The sequence below is a fragment of the Hydractinia symbiolongicarpus genome, chromosome 5, assembly GCF_029227915.1.
Source record: "Hydractinia symbiolongicarpus strain clone_291-10 chromosome 5, HSymV2.1, whole genome shotgun sequence".
Classification (NCBI taxonomy): Eukaryota; Metazoa; Cnidaria; class Hydrozoa; order Anthoathecata; family Hydractiniidae; genus Hydractinia; species Hydractinia symbiolongicarpus.
The window spans coordinates 14,082,679-14,105,942 of NC_079879.1; the positions used below are offsets into that span (position 1 = coordinate 14,082,679).

Genomic DNA, 23,264 nt, shown 5'->3' on the forward strand with positions numbered 1-23,264 from the left:
CAGCTTTTTGTAATCTTTAAAAGATGTCAAAAAACGTCTTTAGGGCGACATATATTGTCGCCATAAGGCCGATACAGTGATACTATTTTCGTTAAGGCGACAAAAAATTATATCTTTTATAATTTTTAGCAGGTTTTTCCAAAAAAATAGTTATTTTTAGGTGTCAATATTTTTGGGTATGTCGCCATAAGGTTTTGCTAGCGTCATACGGTTTAATTAATTATCTCATTTTTAAAAGACAATCGCGTTTATTCTTCGTATATTTTTCAGCCTGTTTCCCTACATTTTGTCTAATATGTTGGCACGTGTATGAGATCTTTCCAAATAAACAGTCATCAAATCAACAAACCTTAAAACGCAGTTCTAAGGACAAATTTAGGGACTTTTTTGTACTGAAGGAATGAAGAACTTGAAACGTTTGGATTGGCTACAATTGGGGTGAGTGTTGGGTCTTGAAATGCTAATTCTTTGTGAACATATGACGGTACACCCTAACAAACCCTAGGAGTGGTAAAAAAGACAGTTCAAAAGTAATAACATTTCCAAAATAAAGACCTTTTATACCATCTAATATTTCAAAAACACTAACACGATGCAATTGTAGGTCACTAAACCCACCGTGTGAACTGGCTTGGTAGTGCAAGCGGGATATGTATGTATCGTGACCACACGCTTCGGTAAAGGTTCTATTTTTGTCAGGACATTGAAACATAAAATGTTGAAGTTTTTGTAAACTTAAATTCGAATTTGGTACAATTAACAAGAAAAGTATGCTGAACATGAAGGTGACGTCAGTATAGATTTTTGTCACCTAAATGCTGTCTAAAGCAAAAGTTGGTTTAAAAAATTTGAAATGCTTTATATTTGACACATAACGAGATGTCAATGAAACCTCTGCTGTATCTTGTTACGCCATAGTTACTTTCACTTTCCTCCACGCTTTCACTGTCCGTCCATTTGCTTTTTGACACTTACTGTGAGATGGAAAAAAGATAAAACTATTTTAAGAACATTTTAATGTCTATTTCGTCAAAACAATAATTATCAAAGTTTTTTTTAATATAAAATACATTCTAAAAAACACCTTTGAGTACAAAACAGAGCCCCTCACAAAGTAGTAAAAGTGCAAATTACAATATTATATATTATAAAGTAAGTAATGCAACAAGACTAAAGTTTTCAATCGATCTTTCGTGAAAATACAATAAATACAAAATGGAAAAAGTGCGACTATAAAAAGGTTCACAATATAATAGAATATGTACACGGATAGTGAAAAAAAAATCAGATCTATAACAGAAAAAAATATGTAGACATATTATGGAAGCCATGCATGCAAGGTATACTTCTGCCTTGTTAACAAATTTGTACAGATAAAAGATCTAAAAAGTAAAATGGGTTTTAGCTGCAACCAGTAATTCAGGAAAAAACGCAACTAGGATCAAAATCTTCAGCGAAAAAGACGCCAACAAACAACGCTAAAAACTCACCATGGCTAGCTCACCAAATTGCATCGAAGTCAGCAGATTTTTTACCTTCGGAAAGTACAGTAACCGGAACGAAAGGATTGGGTTGTACTTGTAAGAAATTGTGTGCAAAAGTCATGCAGTTTTTTCGTTCGTCAATTGATGCACCTATATGATAATCGTAAAACTATCTTTATTTAATCTTTCACATCGGTTATGAGGCTTTTTGCGTGTACTAATTTTTTTGACAGAATTTAGGTCTCACTCAAAACTTATTTCCTTAAAACTTTTACAATTTTAAGCATTTACAAAACATCTTGTCGCGCGTAATTACTGCATTAAAACTTGACTTACATAATAAAAGTAACCATGAAACACGCGTTTTTCTTACAAAAATAAATATTTGCAACAGTAACTACGCTGATAAAAATAGTTTCGTCTGGCTAAAAATTTACTCTTTAAACAATCGATAACTCGATAAAGACGTGAGAAAATTTAAGCGCAGTAAAAATTTAGTTGCTCACTTAAATCACTAAAAAAGTCTGCTAGGCATTTTGTTTAATTATCAAGAGGTTACTTGGCGTATTAAATTGAAATATTCATTCCTAATTATTATTTTTTCCTAGGCAATAAACCAGACCTACCTTTTCCAATCCAAACAAAGCAAGATCTAGACGTGCTAACAATAATAACATCGTTACTATCTAGCTGGCTTCTATCAATCGATCCACTCATTATTTCTTTAATGGCTATTTTACCATTGCAGTCCGAAACACGTTGCATGCTTGGTGCATTCTCTGGCGGTCCTGATTTCTAACAACAACAACAGTTATAGCTATTAGATGACTGAAAAAAGCAATATCCATCCATTCACAATTCCATGGGGTTAAAAAATTGACAAAAATCTGTGAAACCAAAATAATCTCTAAAATTCTTTCAAAGCAGGCTTATTGCTGGCATGGAAGGGGAATGAAAACAAACAAAAAATATCATTACCTCCTTACTCTTTCCATCTGGCAACAATTTGTACATCGTATGGCTAGGACTGATTCCTTTTTCTTCAAGGATATCAAGTCTAGGTTTCCCCATCCTTTCAGATTTCAATTGATTAACATATTGCGTGGCTCTAAATTTTTCATCTTTATTGGCTGTTTCACCGTTGAACTAAAAAATGATTTAATATACAAATCAGGCCAGGTAGACAATGTTACATGAAAAGCTCAAAATTTAAAGAATTTTTACCATTATTTACTCTAGAAATCTGAAATTAGTATAATCAATTCATGTGGCACAGTAAATGCATGCCGCAGAACAAATTCCTGTTAAATAATATAACTTATTCTTTTGAATATATATATACCTGGTAGATGCGTAGGCCGCAGTCAATAACAAACACATCTTCACTATTCAAATTTCCTCTTTTTAGTGGAATCTCTGTAACACTAATCTTTTTGCGTTCACCAACAATATGGAAAAGCCTTTTCTTATATGATTCAGGCGTTACACGTCTAAATCCACTGTCACAACCACCTTTCATTATTGTAAAGAATGCTAGAATATAAAATATATACCCTAAGTTGATAAAATCTTGTCAAGAATTATTCTCGTGATATGCAAAAAATAAATTTGCTATTTGGTAGAAAGTCTGCCAGTTTTTTGGCAGCGAACATTAACAAGCTACCATTTTCTATCCGTCAAACAGATAGCTATAGTTAATTTTTGTGTTATTTCTTTGTCTTAACAATAGACATGTCTCTTACTCGTTTTCTTACTCTAGGTTAAAAAAAAAAGTTGTTTTGGCTTAGTGAGTGCTAATCTGGTTTGGTATAGCTTGTTTTTTCCTAGCTTGTGTTTTTCTTGCTGTTTCTTTTCCTTGTTTCTACTTTGACAGGCAAAACTAATTTATTGCACTTTAAAGTTTTATTATTTTTTTAGATATATATAACAATTTTTTTTATTTTTTTTTAGACAGGACTCAGTTGATAACAGCTAATATTAATTTAGCTGAAATGGAAATTATGTGTAAATATTTGTGAAATAAATGAGTAAGATAAATTTTCACTAATTAGTCATGTTTCGGAAGAATAAACAATTAAACTGCTTGGGTTTGACGTACATGCGATGACATTTGTAACATTTGAATGTTTTGAATTCACAAGCCTACCACCATCTTGACTCACTCGGCCATTTCAAAATAAATCGAGTGAACAATAGCTTCAGCCTATGTTATAGGCTCAACTCTACGTCTGTGAACGTAGGCTATTGAACGGGAAGTGGTTTCCCGTCGAAATCAATACAGCGCCGACGCAGCTTTCCCGCCAACGTAATTTTGTTGTGAAATTTACATGGTGTTATTATGAAGGACGTAAGGTATAGAGAACATTAAAGTCGGCCCCTTTCCTTCATGCTGACTGGTGCATTACACTGAGACTTGAACGAAAGACAAAAGACCATTTGGAACCATGCCACAAGTCAGTCCGACCTTCATCGTCACAGAGAATAGCGCGAGAAAAGTGTGCACGCATGCAAGTTAAATATAACCAGAACATGGGAGAGGTTAGGTGTCCTGTACCTTAATACAGCTTTCGGACGAATGTTCCAGTGATGTAATACCAAAGAAAAAACATGTTCAATAAAGTTTAAAAAATCTTTTTAAAAGGGGAAAGAGAAATCAAATATGTTTAGAAATAATAATCGAAAAAATTGTATATCGTATTAGAAGTCCAGAAGTTCTGTCTCCCACACGACACAGCAGGTTATAAGTCAGACCTGCCCTCGGTTTTGTGAGAAGAAATGTTCTGCAAAGACTCTAACAATTGAGTCTCCTGTACAGTTTCGCTTTGCATTGAACTGTGCCCGTGACAAGCATTTTCGAAGCATGTCACCGGCGACTTCTGTGATATTCAACTTAATGATGCCCTGACCTTCAGTTCGTAAATAGCGTGCGTACAACTTACTTCCTAATCAGTTTATCTTAAAACAGAGAGTTAGTTGGGACAGAACTACTAACTTAAGAAGTACATCATCGGGAAGATAGGTCAATAGGACTTGTACTTTATTTCCATTTGTGTATAACATAACATTTGATTCGCGATTGATAAAAACGTTTTCAATGAAGTTTCTTGCCAGTTATAGACAGCTTCAGTGCCAAAAATGATGCGTTATGAGGTACTGAGACCAAATACTCGACCCTGACAACATGCTTTTCTTATTATTGCTTGCTGATGTTCTTGCTGAAGTAAATCGTTTTTCAAAGTATTTGCAGCATTGTGGTTTAATTTTTGCCACAATTAGTCACAAACCTGCAACGCATCCAAGAACATGATGGCGCATTTTTTGAAGAATATGCACAGTTTTTAGAACTCAACAGTGCAGTGCAAATTACCGACAAAGAAATTTTAGCCTTCTACGTGTTCAATCCAAACTGCACGAAAAATAATGAAGGTAAAAAAGACTTGATTCGGGAGTTGGTTAATTTTTATGGAAATGAAAAATATTCAACCTTTCATGGTGAAGTTAACTGAGCGTTACCATTATTTAATGTCTCCGACTAAGTTGAGCGAACCTCTGATAATTTTTTAGAAGATTATGGTAAATCATTGAAAGACTTGGAGAAAGAATTCAACGACGAAGTCCTCGCTATGGTTAAAGAGGGGAAGCTGACAGCTGTCAAAAGTACAAATCCGAGCATCCGATTTCACATGACTTAATTTACAAAGATATGTTTGGTAATTATGAGCAGTATCCGGAGATTATGCAAATCTTTAAGTTATCCCTACTAATCAGGCCATTTCGTAAGATTTTAGGCAGGCGTGCGGTAGATCACACGCCTCATACATTCTGCGCGTGCGATGCGCGTGGTATCAAAAAAAAACTTTACAAAAACATTTCCTTTACACCTGTACACTGCACCGGGGCTGCTGTTTTAGCGTAAGGAACAAACAAAGTGCAAGTTCCAACAATGTACGGCAAGGAATTTCAACCCATATACGAAGAAGTCGTAAGCAGACTCGTTAATTAAACTTTGTTATTACTTGTGGGGCAAACAGATATTTAAATTAAATTAAATTACGGAAAGTCGAACAATAATATTTAATAAACCCTATGTTCGATGAATCAGAAAAATTATTATCTAAAAGAATATTTCGTTATTAAAGAAGTTTTTTTTCTTATTAGTTATATTATCTTTTAGTTATTTCAACTTAAATAATGCTGAATTTCTCTTAAATTCTCTAAAGGGCGACCTTACAAGGATTAAAATATTGTTGCATTTCTTTATAAAATCAATTAAAATATTAGAAAAAATAAAAATAAATCAAAACAACCTTTTACTGTTAAAATCTCTCACCTGGTATTTTGTTACCACAATTGTACCGTTTATAACGCTAACGCAGCTGTCTTCGCATTTCATTTTAATCAAGAAGTAATTTACGTTTCATACCTCGCACAAACTTTATACCAAATTTTCAACCAAGAATATCTGATTTACCCCAAAGTTTTTAATTCAACTTTATTTCCTTTCGTTCGTTTTTCAGACATTTTAAAAAAAAATTATAGCGCTGATATAATCTCCACATTAACCCAAACTGAACAAACAAAATAAAATATTGACGATTCCATCATTAACTCAATGTTTTCATTGGTTCGCAAAATTTGAAAGGAAAAAGAAACAAATTCTTCAAAAGATAGCGGCCACACACTAGGCCGTTAGCGACCTATATCTATTCAGCATAATACCCCTTGGTCGGCAAAAAGAAAGAATGGTAGCAATTAAACTCACATTATCAACATTTGGTAAAGACTGCTCACGTGTGATCTATTGTGAGTTCAGTAAAAGAATGATCGTTTATTTTTAGAGTTCAGTAAAATGGTTCCAAATGGTCTTTTGTGTTTCGTTCGAGTCTCAGTGTAATGCACCAGCCAAGCATAAGAGTGTCAGCATGAAGGAAAGGGGACAACTTTAATGTTCTCTATACCTTACGTCCTTCATAATAACACCATTCATTTAAATTTCAAAACAAAATTACGTTGGCGGGAGAGCTGTGTCGGCGCTTTATTGATTTCGACGGGAAACCACTTCCCGTTCACTAGCCTACGTTCACAGACGTAGAGTTGGGCCTATAACATAGGCTGAAGCTATTGTTCACTCCATTTATTTTGAAATGGCCGAGTGACTAAAGATGGTGGTAGGCTCGTGAATTTAAAACATTCAAATTTTAAGAATGTGATCGCATGTACGTCAAACAATGCTAAACATGGGTAAGGGTACCTAAAATTATAAGGAAATGCTTACAAAAATAAGATTTGAATAAATTGGATTCGTGTGATTGTACTTCTCTATGCTGAATTGGCTTATCATCCAGTAATGTGTCCAGCTCAACTGTTTTGTAAGCTGCAGTACCATATTCGTCTTGTGTAGAATATTTACCAATCCAAAAGTGAACATCATAAAGCAACTCCTAGGCATTATATTTTTATGAAATATATATAACTTTTTTTCAGAAAAATACACAAAAATTAAAAAAAAAAACATACATCACCATCCTGTTCTTTGTATGTATTCAAGACGATATATGAGTCTCCATTAAAAAATTTACCATAATCTTCTTTAGGCCACTTCTCAACCTAAGCAAGACAATTAAAAAAAATTACAAGTTGTAAGATTCCATCCAAAAATATGTTAGTATTAGCTAAGTCAAAACAGGAAATTGTCAAGCTCACAGCAACAAAACAAGTTAATTTAATAGATATAACAAACAGCGCTGTGGTTTTAAGACATCTTTTTAAAAACAATTGTGTAAAGAAATATTCACAATAACGTATATATATATATATATTTAAAAATATTGATGTTTTGGATGTTATTGATATTTATACATAGTTTTTTTATAAGCATGACATTTATAAGCATTCGTAGGCTTGTTTTGGAATTTCTACTGCTTATAAAAAAAACATGTATAGAAAGCTATATACTTTAAATTTGTTAATCCTCCAAATTTCTACTCCAATTTTTTGGCCAGCATTTTTCCATGCAGGTTCCGTTGCAGCAGCATCTTTTTTCACCTTAAAATCAAAGACACTGTTTTAAGTACCATTATATAAAGTCATTTTTACATAGAACGCTTTGTTAAAAAAAACTTCAACTTCATATAAGTTTATATTTTCTTTCTCTACATTTATGACATCTCTTTCATACACAGGATTTAAAAAAGTTTAACATAAACATGTTTAAAAATAAAGACAGTCTAGCTAAGCTGTTAATAGCTACACAGCCAAAACAGTCTCATCACACACAGGTATTTGAGATTACATATTTGCTATAGAAAATATAGATGTTAATATTTGCATAGGAAACACATTACACAATCAATTTATAAATATTTGTTTGCACCAGCTGTTCGAAGCACTAACCTGTTTTTCTGTATCCGAACCAAACAAAGCCAGATTGCTGTCCTTCCAATCATACTGTTTCGCTTTCTGCATATTTAATTATTGTTTCTGTCAGGAACAAGTAACAGATGAGGACAAAATGCAGGACATATGTCAGACACAGATTCTAGCAGTCGTAACTTGCCGTGCTTATACTGAGGACCAGGGTTGTGATTTTCAATGTTTTGCTTTTGGGTGTAGTGCACACACTGTTGTCAATCAATATGAACTACAAGAAAGAAATTCTGGCAACACCGTAAACGGCTTTGAGTTTACAGTGCCAGCTGCAAAGGTGTGGGAGTTGCCAAAATACTAGAGCTTGACAACTTTGAACTTTTAGTAATGCATGTAAATAACGCATACAAAACCGAAAGTGCTCTTTTCTTTTTCTTCACAACAACATTCGTACAAAGGGATTGGATTGGAAGATTTAGAAAAGCGAGTTGGTAAGAAATATAGTATCTTCCTTATGTCCGTCTTTCTTCAAAAAAACTGTTAAAAGGGAGTCCTTAACTGGAGCATCTGGCAAGCAAAACATATTGGCAAGTCCATCCCTTTATAGACGAACTTGCCAATATGTTTACGCTAGAAATTAAAACTAGGAATTAAAAAAAAGGTTGCCAAGCCTTACGCAAGTTGCAAGCAAAATTGAAACTAGCCAATAGTTGACCCTAGTGCTTTTTTTTTTCTTTGATACAGTACGGCGAAGTTGGTGAACGGTCTCTTTTTAAGAGACAAGAGAGGAGTTGAACGTCCTCCATCCACCATACTTTAGTTTAAAGGGGCGATTGTCGAAGTCCCATGAAATGCCACGTAGTGATGGTGTTACTTTAAAAAACACCCAGTCCGGTCTGTGACCGGTTGCAATAGGAAGGGCATCCAGCTGTAAAACAATGCTGAAACTCTTTATTAGTGGCCGTAAGAATAGTTGATCAGACAAACTGCGTAAACGGGGCTGGAACTCTAAGGAGTGAAGGTGTTGCGCACGGTAGGACAGATGTCAGGTGTGTACATCGTCAGACCGTTACCCAGCTATTACATCACAAGGTAGATAACACTAGGTTGAGGATGGCTAGTGTAAATGTTGGTACTCTGAGAGGTAGAGCAGGTGAAGTATTTGAAATGTTAGAACGTAGATCTGTTGATATGTGTTGTGTTCAGGAAGTCAGATGGAGAGGAGCTTCAGTGAGATTTGTGGAAGGTAGGAGTGCAAGGTATAAGCTTTTTTGGATTGGTAATAGTGATGGATATGGATGAGTTGGCATATTCCTTGCAGAAAAGTGGGTAGAAAAAGTAATAGATGTCATGCGTGTTAATAGTCGTATTATAGTGATAAAGTTTTTGATAGGTAATAGGATTGTCACTTTTCTGTCAGTTTATGCTCCACAGTGTGGACTCAGTAAGGAAGATAAAGATAAGTTTTATGATGAGTTAATAGCAGTCACATCAAAGTTGGGAGACACTGAACTTGTCATGGTGGGCGGCGACTTTAATGGTCATGTTGGGAAGTCATCTGAAGGTTATAGAGGTGTGCATGGAGGCTATGGATTTGGGAGCAGAAATAAGGAAGGGGAGAGATTGCTTGAGTTTGGAATGGCAATGGACATGGCGGTTTGCAACACATCATTCAGTACAGTACAGTCCAGATGTAAGCGTACGCGTACGCTCAAGTTTCACACCTTTTTCTCGGAGGAGGTAGTTGTTTGTCTTTTGTTCTTATTAATTATCTTGCGAGTCTTGTAAGTCATTAACTTGCGCTTAATAAACAAAAGATTATTGAAGAAAACATAGCTTATTATAACTGCACGTAACTATTGTTAAATAGTGTTAACAAAACTATTCCCAATAGCATAATTGCAAATGTTATCAACTCTATCAATGTGACACGAAGAGCCATTGTTTAATATTTTTATTAAACAAATGTTTTGCGTGGAAACTAAATAAACTAGCGAGAAGGCATTGTTGGTTGCGCGGGTTAAATAAAGCTTTTAAGCGATAGAAATTATTATATTTTAACAAAGATTGAAACTTTAATTTTAATGGAAATGTTTTTTTAGATTGCATTTTAAAACTTTTAAAACGAAAAACGACGATAGAAATATTTTTTTAGATCGCATTTTAAAAGTTTTAAAACGGAAAACGGCGATAGAAATTTTTTTTTAGATCTCATTTTAAAAGTTTTAAAACGAAAAATGGCGATAGAAATGTTTTTTTAGATCGCATTTTAAAAGTTTAAAAACGAAAAACGGCGATAGAAATGTTTTTTTTAGATCGCATTTTAAAAAGTTTAAAAACGAAAAACGGCGATAGAAATGTTTTTTAAGATCGCATTTTGAAAGTTTAAAAACGAAAAACCGCTATAGAAAAGCTTTTTTAGATCGCATTTTAAAAGTTTAAAAACAAAAAGTGGCGATACAAATGTTTTTTAGATCGCATTTTAAAAGTTTAAAAACGAAAAACGCGATAGAAATGTTTTTTTAGATCGCATTTTGAAAGTAAGAGCTTGTGTTTTTTAAATATATCAGATTAAAATCGCGTTACTATAATTAGTTTCGTTGTTAAAAAAAAATAAAATTCAATGGCCTTCGCGTTTAATGTATTCTCGCGCAGAGTATTGTTTTTAAACAATGTTTCTTGCTATGCTTTTGTTTTTAACATGAAGCAATTATTTTCGCGCAAATTATTTTTGCAAGTTGAGCGTACGCGTACGCTTATATCTGGACTGTACTGTAAGAGATAGAGTAGGCTGATAACATATGAGTCAGGTGGTTGTAAGACACAGATAGATTACTTCCTGGTTAGAAAGTCAGACAAGAAAGTGGTGAAGGACGTGAAAGTTATATCAGGGGAAGAGTGTGTTTCCTAGCATAGGTTGCTGGTTTGTGATATTATCTTGAAGAGTGTTAGAGAAGCCAAGGGAAAGTACAGGCCCCGTCGAAAAGTCTGGAAGCTGAAGGAAGAGATTGTAGCAAGACAATTTAGTGCAAAAGTCCAGCAGTTAGCCCACAATGGTCAATGTGATAGTGACAATGTTGAAAGTACTTGGACTACTTTGAATAATTGTCTTCTAGAAGCTTCTGATGATACCTGTGGGTGGACGAAAGGACCAGCTAGACATAGACAGACCTGGTGGTGGAATAATGAGGTTGACCAGTGTATAAAGGAAAAGAGGAAACTTTGGAAAAAGTGGAAGTCAGATGGTAGTAAAAATATTTACTTAGAAGCTATAAGCGTCGTGCTCGTACAGCAGTGTATAAGGCAAAATCAGAAGCAGAGAGAAACAGATTTGCAGATGTGCTAAGAAGGGAAGACCAGCGCAATGAGGTATTCAAGATAGCAAAGCAAATGAAGAAGACTAATCAAGATGTTGTAGGTGAGAAGTGTATAAGTAATGATGAAGGTGTTTTGGCTAGCACAGAGGAGGAGAAAAGAGTAGCTTGGAAGAATTATTATTAGAGGTAGCTTAACACTGAGTTTGATTGGGATGAGGATAATTTGTCTGGTGATGATGTTGTAGAAGGGCCAGCTATGCAGATTAAGACAGAATGGGTAGTGGAGGCTATGAGGAAATCGAAGATTGGCAAGGCTGCAGGAGTATCAGGTATTGTTGCAGAGATGGTAAAAGCATCTGGATATATTGGAGTTGAGCTTATTACAAGTCTTCCTAATCAGATTATAAAGGATGGTGCTATTCCGAGTGAGTGGCAGTCGAGTGTAATAGTGAATTGTTTCAGGGGCAAGGGTGATGCATTAGAAAGGGGTAACTATAGAGGTTTGAAGTTGGTTGATCAAGTAATAAAAGTTATTGAAAGAGTGATTGATAAGTCACTTAGAGAAAGAATTGATATAGATAAGATGCAATTTGGTTTTGTTCCAGGGCGTGGCACCACAGACGCAATATTTTTACTCAGACAGCTTCAGGAAAAGTATTTAGGAAAGAGAAAGAATCTCTATTTTGCCTTTGTAGATTTAGAGAAAGCTTTTGATAGAGTGCCACGTAAAGTTATTTGGTGGGCTATGAGAAAATTAGGTGTGGATGAATGGCTAGTTACGATGGTACAGTCTATGTACAGCAATGCTAGAAGTCGTGTCAGGATTAACGATTCACTTAGTGATGAATTTAGTGTAAATGTTGGTGTACATCAGGGTTCTGTACTTAGTCCTTTGTTGTTTGTTCTAGTCTTAGAAGCGCTGTCGATGGAGTTCAGAACAGGTTGTCCATGGGAGTTATTGTATGCAGATGATTTGGTTCTTATAGCAGAGTCGATGGAAGAATTAGTTGAAAAGTTTGAGAAGTGGAAGAAAGGACTAGAAGAGAAAGGTCTAAAGTAAACACAGCAAAGTCTAAAGTCATGATTAGTAGCATTGCAGCCAAGTGTGACCTTGTAGTTGGAAAGTGGCCTTGTGGAGTTTGCAGGAAAGGGGTTGGTAATAACTCAATTTTTTGTCAGACTTCAAGCATTGGGTACATAAGAAGTGCAGTAGTATTGGTGGAAGGTTAAGAGCTGACATTCAGTTTGTATGCAAGCGTTGCAAAGGTGAGATTATAGAGAATGAAGTATTTCCAGCTTCAATGATGTACAACCGTGGCTCGTTAGAGATAGTTGAGAACTTCTGTTACTTAGGTGATATGTTGGGCAGTGAAAGGGGTGTTGGAAGAAGTGTTACTTCCAGGATAGGTTCTGCTTGGAAAAAGTTCAGAGACTTACTTCCTTTGTTGACTAGCAGAGTCTTGTCAACAAGGTAGGTTGTATGATGATGATGATGATGGAGCATAATCTGACAGAAAAGTGACAATCCTATTACCTATCAAAAACTTTATCACTATAATACGACTATTAACACGCATGACATCTATTACTTTTTCTACCCACTTCTCTGCAACGAATATGCCAACTCATCCATATCCATCACTATTACCAATCCAAAAAAGCTTTACCTTGCCCTCCTACCTTCCACAAATCTCACTAAAGCTCCTCTCCACCTGACTTCCTGAACACAACACATATCAACAGATCTACGTTCTAACATTTCAAATACTTCACCTGCTCTATACCTCTCAGAGTAACAACATTTACACTAGCCATCCTCAACCTAGTGTTATCTACCTTGTGATGTGATAGCTGGGAAACGGTCTGACGATGCTCACACCTGACATCTGTCCTACCGTGCACGACACCTTCACTCCTTAGAGTTTACGCAGTTTGTCTGATCAACTATTCTTACGGCCATTGATAAAGAGTTTTGGCATTGTTTTACAGCTGGATTCCCTTCCTATCGCCAACCGTTCACAGACCGGACTGGGTGTTTTTTAAAGTGACACCATCACTATGTGACATTTCATGGGACTTCCACAATCACCCCTTTAAACTAAGGTATGGTGGAGGAGGTTCAACTCCTCTCTTGTCTCTTAAAGATACCCTTCAACAAAAAAAGGAGCAACTTGAGTTTTAGGAAATATTTAAAAATTGTATAATAAAATTTAAAAAGAAAGAGTTTTGTATGAAAGACAGGGTGGGGGGGGGGGGGGGTACAAAGCCTATTTATTGGCATTTTTAGCTAACATTTATAACAGCTGCTTGGTCCAAACTTATTTGTTCTATTAGACAAAAAATAACCTACCTTTTCGTGAAAAAATATCAGTCATATTTCCTTACGCTGATTTTATATGATTTTTTTTCTATCGAAATTTTGAGAATCTCAATAATTCTCATGTTATACTTTGCGTAGCAAACGTGCTCCACAATTTCGCTTCGCAAACAGTTAAACAGTTCGCAGTTTTTTTGCACACGCGCAAGCATTTCTGTAAGTAGAAAATATAAACAAAAGACCACAGTAATCAAAGAAATCCAATTCCTTTTGGATCTTATGCTACACAAAAAACTTTAATCTTTATTATTAATAATAGCCATTTTACCCAGTGTACAACGGTGCTGATAAGCCATATCACTGTAAAAAGTATTTGCCCAAAAAAACCTGCATAGACCCTGATCAATGTCTGAAAAAGGTAATGGTTAACTTGATAGTTTGCTAGCTTTAGTATAGATAGTTAAGCAACAAAAAAAATACTGACGCCACAAAAAACCCTCAAAGATTCACCACAAAAACACTCAAAGATTCGCCACAGATTATTTAAAAGACTATGTATAAAAATTAAAATAAACTTATATACTAGCTAGCTATATATATGGTCGCGAAGTTCTTAAAAGAACTGTTTTTTGATACAATGTATATATATATACAGTACTGGAAATATGTTGTTTAACATCGGGCTTCGCGTATCGCGACGGTATTCTCGATCCGCGATAGACATTTTTTTTTACTTTCAAATTGTATTGAGAGGGCTTCGCGATGCATCCAACTCGATATCATTCTCGAAGCTATCGAGGCCATTAACACTTTCTTATAATAGAACTATTTTAAACATAAGAGTGTATTCAACAATGATTGTTGATAATGATCACGGATGTTAAAATATAATTATACTTCCTTTGTGTTCTATTTTTTTAACTTAGGGGCTGTTCATATGGAGGCGGGCTGGCTCGGTTGACCGGGCTGGCTCGGCTGACCGGGATCTCGCTGCTATTAAGAAACACATGAAAAAATAAAAATGTGTTCATATGATAACCGAGCCAGCCCTCCTTGCCGCGATCTCGCTTGTCTCTCGGTCAGGCGGGATCTCGCTATTCTTAAGAAATGCATAGAAAAATAAAAATGTGTTCATATGACAGGCGAGCCAGCCCGCCTAGGAGAGATAAAATTAACAATAGATTTAAAAAAATTTTCATCAATTATTTAAAGTTTGAAATATATTCTTTTGTCTTTATTGTTTATGAATCTTTTGTAAAATGTAAACAACTTTTCCATCCCGGCTGGCCGAGATGTGAAAAACATATCAACACGAGATGAACATCACCCCGGCTAGCCGAGCCAGCCCGCCTCCATGTGAAAAGCCCCTTACACATAACAATCTAGGATACGCAGCTAGCGTTAATCTTTCTTTAGAAAACATTACACAGAGATTGCGTGTACTTAATTAAATATTTATATGAACTATATTTCCACATGTATTGTTGATCTAACACGTTTTCAATGTAGGATTGTGTCATCATCTAAATAATAAAAATTTATTTAATCATTTACATGTATCACCGATTTCGTTTTTTTTTTTTGAAGAAATGCTTCATTTTTAAAACTTTTTTTGTATTGCTTAACTAAAAATTAACTTACGCCTAACAAAATAATTTCACCAGATTCTTTTTTCTTTACTAAGGAATTCTGCACTTCCATTCCAACTTCAAAGATCTCATTAACAATTTATTTCGTTGGTAAAACCATTAGGGTTTTATCACGAGGAAAATAAAATTATCCAGAACGAAAAGTTTTCAATAGTTAGTGTACAGACATTTTTCACGATGTTACTTCAGTGTTGAATAACTGGATACTGGTAAAAATGTGAAATTATTTTTCTATTTGTAATGTCAAGGATAAAATCATTACTGCGCGCATTGTCAAATGTTCAATTGTTTTGATTGACCAAGAAAAGTTATAGTTCTTAATGAGCATGTTAATGAGCATGTTGGATCTTCCTTTGTTATTTTGTACCTTATATTTTTGAATAAAAGGCGTCCTTAATGGATTTACTTAGAGTGAAATAGCACACACCCGGTTTTTTAAAAAAAATCAAATTAACATTATTTTTAGCCTAGTTAACTAAGCTTTCTTCTTCGAGTTGTTAAAATGAGTTTCTCTCAAACAAAAGCTTAGATGCGAATGAATGACTCAGCGGAAACTGCAAGTTTAAATTGGACAATGTGACTAATCGCTTCGGTGGCCATTTTAATACATATGTGAGTTGTTTACCAAGCTTGGCCACATCTTACTCCAGTTAAAAACTTTATAGTTTACTTATGTTTGTTAGGGTGAGTGAAACCACTCGCTGGAATATTCGGTAAAAATTAACAAAATTCTACCTACGGAGAAACATTTTTCAGCGTAAAATAGCACTATTGGAAAATATTCTTCATACATAAAGAGTTTTACCAAATAACCGAGAAGAGATGGAACAAAGGAGTGAACGTCTATTTAATTGCGAACGTTGTGATAAGAAATGCAAATCTGAACGTGGAATTATCCAACATCTAAGACACTACACGAGAAATGAAATCAATCAGGAAGTTGGCCAGCCGCCCCCTGCACCCGAGCAGCACTTGCCAACGCGACAAGAAGAACAAATTGCGGAAACTTTCTGGTGGTCCAAAACGAAAGGTAGTGAGATGGAGAAAAGTGCTAAAGAGATTTACGAAAAAATTGTTTTCTGGAAACGCAATCTATTCATGCTACCAAACGGCGCTTCCAGAAAGGCATACATTCGTGAAACGACACGCTTGCTGAATTCGTGGACAGAGAATTCTCCACTCAAGAACTGTGCGCTTAGGCTGATACACATTATGCCCGCCTTGCTATTACAGAAACCATCCAAAAGATCAAAGAGTAAAGACCACGTCGAAGCTCTCGAACGACGCCTGGAAACATGGCGAAAGGGTGACTTGGCAAAACTTTACAGAGAAGCGAAAGCGATTCAGTCAAGACTACCTACCAACAACGGGAAGAGAGATGTGGCAGCTCTTTCAAGACAATTTAAAGAGCTTATGCAAAAGGGTAACGTGAATTGTGCAATCAAGCTTCTTAAGAACAACATAAAAGGAGGGAAATTACCCTTAAACAACGAAACAATGGAGCTTTTGCGAATCAAACATCCCGATGGAAAAGAGGCAAATGAAGAAGCCCTACTTCCAGGGGAAATTCCCACAGTGGAACCAATCATTTTTGAATCCATAGACGATTAAATGGTTCTCAGCAAAGCAGCCCAGATGACGAAAAGGGGTTCCGGTCCATCTGGTATGGATGCGGACGGTTGGAGGAAGATACTTTCCTCGAAGATCTATGGCGACACTGGACAAGATCTTAGAAGAGCGCTAGCAAACGTTATCAAAAGGATGTGCATTGATACCATCAACGACAACTCCCTCAAAGCAATAATGGCATCCCAACTAGTCCCACTGGACAAACAACCAGAACTAACGGCCTATAGGAGTAGGTGAAGTACTCAGGAGAATAGCAGGAAAAATCGTGATGAGTGTCACAAAGAAAGATGTCTCCGAAGCTTCCTCAAAATCACACATGTGCGGCCGAGAAGCAGGTAGTGAAGCGGCGATACACGCAATGAAAGAGCTGTTTGGAAGAGAGCAGTCTGAAGCAGTCCTCCTCGTTGACACTGCAAACGCTTTTAACAGTGTGAACAGAAAAGTGCTGCTTTACAACATCTCTATCACATGTCCACCAATTGCTACATACGTAAAGAACTGCTACCAAACGCCAGCACGTCTGTTTGTCATCGGAGGGCAAGAAATATTGTCAAGGTGATCCACTCGGAATGGCTATTTACGCGATGGCTATATCCCCTCTACTTGACATACTAATTGCAACAGCTGAGGATCAAAACAACAAGATGGTGGCGTTCGCAGATAATGTAAGCACATCTAGAAGCCTCGTCACACTTCGTAGTTGGTGGTCAAATCTCATCCAATGTGGGCCAAAATATGGATATCATCCCCAACCAACAAAGTCGTGGCTTATCGTGAGGCCAGAGAAGTTCGACGAGGCAAGAGAAAATTTTGAAGGAACTGGGGTGAAAATAACCACTGAAGGAGAAAGACATCTCGGGTCGGTGGTAGGAAGCGAACAGTACAAGCGAAAATACGTTAATAAATTGGTCGAAAAATGGGTGAATGAAATGTCTCTGCTTTCTCGGATTGCGACAACACAGCCGCAAGCAGCATACGGCTGTTATATTGCTGGATGTCAACATAAGCTGACGTACTTTTTCCGAACAATCCCAGGGATTGAAAACTACTTACAACCGTTCAAAGAGGTCTTTAGACATCAGTTCATCCCAGCCATTACTGGTGGACATATCAGTAATGATAGAGAGAGATTACTCCTGATAGAGAGAGATCACTCCTTCCGTCACGTCTTGGAGGCCTTGGTTTGAAAGATGTTACTCGAACAGCAAATGAAGAATATGAAATTCCTGCCAGGTCTCGCTCCATCTAAAGAACATAATCCTAGACACACAGGTAGAAGGTGGCAAGATGAAATCAGTGATCGAGGCACAACAGAGAAAAAAGCAACAAGCTAAGCTCGACAGCCTACGAGAAGAAATGGTGGATGCCAATAAACGTTTGAACGACACCAGCCTTGAAAGTGGCGTTTCGAACTGGCTGACAACACTACCCCTGAAAGAGTGGGGCTACGATCTGAATAAACAGCAGTTTTGGGATGCAATCAGAATAAGGTATAACTGGAACCTCGAGCGACTCCCGACAGAATGCGTATGTGGTGAAAAATCCAACCTTTGCCATGCTTGTCTTGTAAAAAAGGGGGCATGGTTACCCTGCGACAAAACGAACTGCGTGACATCACCGCCTCACTCTTAAAAGAAGTCTGTCATGACGTAAGGAAGGAGCCATTGCTGATCGAGGTCAACGGAGAGGGTCTTGGAGAGAGAACAGCAAACATCCAGAAAGAAGCACGTCTTGAAATCACTGCTCTCGGTTTCTGGACGCCTTGCCAAAGAGTATTCTGTGACGTAAGGGTTTTTAACCTACACGCTCAGAGGTACAAGTGTTCAGAAATTAAGAGATGCTTTCAGATGAACGAAAGAGAGAAGAAGCGACAGTACAACGAACGGGTGTTGCAAATCGAGAATGGTACGTTCACACCACTGGTGTTCGCTGCGAATGATGCAATGGCAAAAGAATGCAAAGCCTTCTACAAGCGGTTAGCTGATATGATTGCAGAAAAAAGCAGCATTTCAAATTCGGTCTCAACCAATGTCATAAGAACGAAAATCAGCTTTTCTCTCATAAGATCAACATTGAGATGCATTCGAGGATCAAGATCACCGAGAAATGCGGACAATAATATAGAAGAATTTGAACTCACTAACAATGCGACAATTCATCAAGAGTGATGGAGTAAGAAAAAAAAAGCATCTAGTATTTTATATATGTGAGATAACAACCTAATTTATGTTAATGTTAATAAAAAGTTAATTTGTAAAAAAAAGCAGTGTAGAAAATAAAAAGGGCTTTCCCTGGCGTGGACCACGAGAGCAAAGAACAATAGAATTAGCCAATCAAAAAGCGCGGCCAGATTTTGGCCGCAGAATAATAGTTTGAGACCCAGCGTAATTTTTTCCTCCTTAACTACTCCGATTTCCCAGTGGTAAGAAAAGTTACGCTGGGTCTCCTGGCTACATTATTTTGTAATATTTTACAACTGGTTTCACGAATATATCTTTAACACGCATATTTGTCTGAAAGTTAATCAAGTTTTCATACACTACACATTTTTTATAAGAACTAATTTATAAAAAAGCGAAAAATATAAACACATCCCTCTTGAGCTGAAATGTTAGTTGTTTCGTATTTTTACAATGTGCATTACGCAAAAAAAAAATAAAAAAAAATCAATGTCTGGAGGCTTTGCCCTCTCTTTCCACTAAAATTGGCAACACTTTATGACTATGATTGATATATCTGGTGCATTTTTCGTGTGTCAATGTAAATCATGAATTCCTTCCACCAGTTCATCATTGTTCGATGACTTGACTTTCGTGCGTATATTATGTTTGAGCTCGTGCCACAACATTTCTATTGGATTTAAGTCCGGACTTTCCGCAGGAGTAGGGCAGTAATTTATACCACTTGTTTTTAGATATTCCAGAGCTAGTTTGCCTGAAATTGAAGTAGCTAAACATAATGAAAACAACTTTCCAAGATAAACAAGTTTTATAAGCAAGAGGTCCAGGTTCGAGGCTGCTGTAGATAAAAAGATGTTTAAAAATATAATACACTTCTTATTAAGAACACTTACTTTTATGTTTAGGGTCATTGTCTTGTGGAAATCGATGACCATCAGGGAAGACTCGATCCACAAATGGTTTCAGGGTGTCCCTTAAAATTATGCCACTGAAAAATATTTGTGGGTCCTCGTTTCGAAATTCCAGCCCATACATGTACTTTATATGAGTGCTTCACGGAGGGCCTCAATTTTGATAGTTCTCCTCGTTTTTTAAAGCATAACCTCCCATGTTTGTCTAACATTATTGTCGATTCATCAGTGAAGATTACATTGGCAAAGTCGTCTTTACATTCGACACATTTTTGAACAAACTCTAGTCGTGCAATTTCGTTGGGAATACGTATTAGCTGGCAGTACTTGATTCCACTTAATACCCAGCCTAATTTCCGTCTAGTGTATTGAATGGATGATGTTGTCAACGACAAACCAAATTTTTCTAGGATTAATTTTTGTAAATCTAAAAAAAACATGCATGTAAAATCGAAGAAGAAAATACTTAAACCAAAAATTTTATATGCTACTAATCATCAACAGTTTGGAAAACTGGGAACGAGTTTGGTATACAGAATGCTTAAAATAATTATCTTACCCACAGAAGTACACTCTACATTTTTTTCCATCGAAATGTCGATGAAGTTCATTACGTCGACATTGACCAATCTTTTTCTACCCAATTTTGGCTTATTCGCAACTGAGCCTGTTGTATTAATTCTATAAATAATTTTTGAAACTTTCTGTCTCGACACAACTATATTCTCAGCAGCGAGAACTCTCACAATGTCAGCGTGTTTTTATGAAATTTATATAAAGCGGTAGTAGTTATAGAGATGGGGGTACAAGGCCAGTTTGGTAAACCAAACTTTCCTCGAACACCCCATCTCTATGACTACTTGTACACCCTTCGGCTTCGCTTTATGACGTCGCATGTAAAACTGTCCTCGTATCCTTATATGGTGTTTTGGAGATATTACAATACACGTATGGCCATTTACCTGTAAAGTGCTATTTTCTGCTACTTGGGAGGGTCTGCTATGTTTTAGGGGTTGCCAAGGGTCGGCAAGAGTATGTTTTATCAGCCTGTGTATACCATCGGATGTCTCTCCAATATATGGTATAGAAAAAGTTCAACCGTCTGATGTCTTTAATATATGGTACAAAAAAAGTTCAAATGTTGTAATGTCTATACGCATAGGTATTTTTACCGGGATGTTTCTTTTTGCAATGTTATTTGTCGGTTACATCTGATGTCTAAATAAACATAGTCAGTGATATGATGTCATTGAATTTGAAATATGATTCTTTTAAACTATATTAAATAAATATGATACTTTATCATGTAAACATGTTTACTTTTAACGTTTTTCTGCTGTCAAGCTTGTTTTAATAGTTTGTTGTGGAAATGTGTAGCGTTTTAATAATTATTTTAACCTGTTTTTGAACTGATGATATTTCATGTACATTGGGATTTACCATAATAATGTGAACCACAAGTAGTTATTTAGATAAAAGTGAAGTGCTTTATATGAAGTTAAAATATGTTATAAGTTGTCTCATGGCTGGCGGGTCATGGGGCCATGGGGCTAGTGAGGCAGGTGTGCCACCTACACATCCAATCACTTAGTTCCCCTATATGTTGTAGTCCTTTTATGTATGTGTTGTTGGGTCCCTGGCGTGGCATTAGGTTTCCCGTAAACCACATAAAATATTCGAGAGTACATCAAAACAACTGAGTGATATCTTGTTTATCTCATAACTTCCTAACATATGATATTGACTTCTTATTGTTTTCATTGCATGACACATTTTTTTGTTTTCAAATAATACATTTCTATAGTCTTCATGTGTGATTATGTTTTTAATGATATTCTCTTTAACACCCTTAGCAGTTTTACCACATTTTTCATCATCCTTAATATAGCTATACATTTTGGATTTCAATCCTACGAATTCAACTATTGGAACACCTGCTGCCTCATCTTTCATTTTACCAATAATCTTCTTATTTGATGTATTACAGAATTGTGATGTTTCAGGGTAGTCACTATTGTCAAATTTATCTTTATCATTCCAGAAATCCATATATGCATCATCTGTTGTAATTTCATATGTTAGGGAATCTGTATCTGTGAATAGTAGTTTTGCATTATTTTTGTATTTATTTTTATATAGCTGTAGTGGAAATCGTACATTAATGTTTTGGCTAAATCGAGAATACACATTCCTACACATGCAGGTCTGTTTAGAGTTAGTGTCTTCTTAATTCTATGTACAGCCACAAGGTCCTCGTTAAATACTTTTGATGATTCAAAGGTTGGTTTTTTACATCATTATGTAGATTATGTAGTATCTTTGGATATTCTAAATCAACTTCCAATATTAGTCTTTTACTACTTTCTGGTTTATAATCAGCTAGATTACATTTTTTTATTTCCTTTTCTTTTAGCCATCTAAATCCACCAGTTGGTAGATATTGTGACATTCCATAACCGTATAGATTGTTAGCATCCAAATACATTAGATACTTCGATGGCATATCCTTATCATAATTATCAATGTACTTATTATTGGCCTTACCATATCTGTTAGTAATATATGATACACCACCTCTTAATCCCTTTTCAATAAATAAAAACATGTCAATATCTGTCATCAATTCAAGTTCTACTTTTTTCATTTTCAGCATTGAATCCCAAGATAATCCTGGAGATGTATAATAATGGCATGGATCCAATTTATAATATTCTAAACATGTACACCTAAAGTTTTCAAATATATCTGCCAATAGTAATACATCAGATTTTAGATATAGGTATTCTCCCATTGTTTTTAATTCAAACTTCTTCCATACCCTTTTAGCATGTTTATATTGCTCATCGGTGATATATTCATCAATTAGTAGACTAAAAATCTTTTGATACGATAATTGTGCCTCATCAAATTTCTCAAATGAATCCATATAATCGTAGGGATCATCATCATTCTCGGCTTAACGTCCGTTTTCCGTGCTAGCATGGGTTGGAAGGGGTATATTAATGACCCTCTTCCAATCTGATCTAGACTGTGTTAGATCTGAACTCAACTTCCTCTGTATCAAGTCTGTCCTTATAACCTCCTGCCAAGTCTTTCTCGGTCTGCCTCTGGGCTTTGCCCCAGGAACTATCAAGTCTCTACACTTTCTTACCCAATTATCCTCCTCCATTCTTTCCAAGTGCCCCAGCCAATTCAATCTTCTTATCTAGATAACATCTTTAATTCTACGGAGACTTAGCCTGCTTCTTAGCTCATCTGAACTCTTTCTGTCTCTCAGACTGGCGTTACACGTCCACCTAACCATTCTCATATCATTCCTATCTAAACGGTCGAGATCTACCACCGTACAACATAATACTTCTTACACAGGCCTCATACAACCTACCTTTTACCTCAATTGACAGGACTCTG

At 36.0% G+C, this 23,264-nt stretch overlaps 3 protein-coding genes across 5 annotated transcripts in view; 1 reads left to right on the forward strand and 2 right to left on the reverse strand.

Moving 5' to 3' along the window:
- Positions 1–1,171: 1,171 nt before the first annotated feature.
- On the reverse strand, positions 1,172–8,091 carry LOC130644932 (gelsolin-like protein 1). 2 transcript variants are annotated; one of them, XM_057450723.1, is made up of 9 exons: positions 7,878–8,091; positions 7,440–7,529; positions 7,002–7,091; positions 6,760–6,925; positions 2,827–3,017; positions 2,463–2,630; positions 2,111–2,279; positions 1,491–1,634; positions 1,172–1,290 (listed from the first exon to the last, which is right to left on the reverse strand). In XM_057450723.1, the coding sequence occupies exons 1-8, from the start codon at positions 7,947–7,949 to the stop codon at positions 1,501–1,503; spliced, it is 1,080 nt and encodes a 359-aa protein (XP_057306706.1). In that variant the 5' UTR covers positions 7,950–8,091; the 3' UTR covers positions 1,172–1,290; positions 1,491–1,500. The 2 variants fall into 2 exon arrangements, with proteins under 2 accessions (XP_057306706.1, XP_057306705.1); XM_057450722.1 differs by having other exon boundaries at positions 1,172–1,382; positions 7,878–8,089.
- Positions 8,092–8,180: 89 nt separating this feature from the next.
- LOC130644933 (ubiquitin-like domain-containing CTD phosphatase 1) overlaps positions 8,181–23,264 on the forward strand; it is an 89,627-nt gene continuing 74,543 nt past the window's right edge. For both annotated transcript variants that reach the window (XR_008982641.1, XM_057450724.1), the window contains exon 1: positions 8,181–8,341. The gene's annotated coding sequence lies outside the window, so the exon portion shown is untranslated. The remainder of the gene's footprint in view (positions 8,342–23,264) is intronic.
- LOC130644934 (uncharacterized) lies at positions 19,877–20,520 on the reverse strand. The gene is made up of 2 exons (XM_057450729.1): positions 20,413–20,520; positions 19,877–20,280 (listed from the first exon to the last, which is right to left on the reverse strand). Exons 1-2 carry the CDS (start codon positions 20,462–20,464, stop codon positions 19,877–19,879), a joined length of 456 nt encoding a protein of 151 aa, XP_057306712.1. The 5' UTR covers positions 20,465–20,520.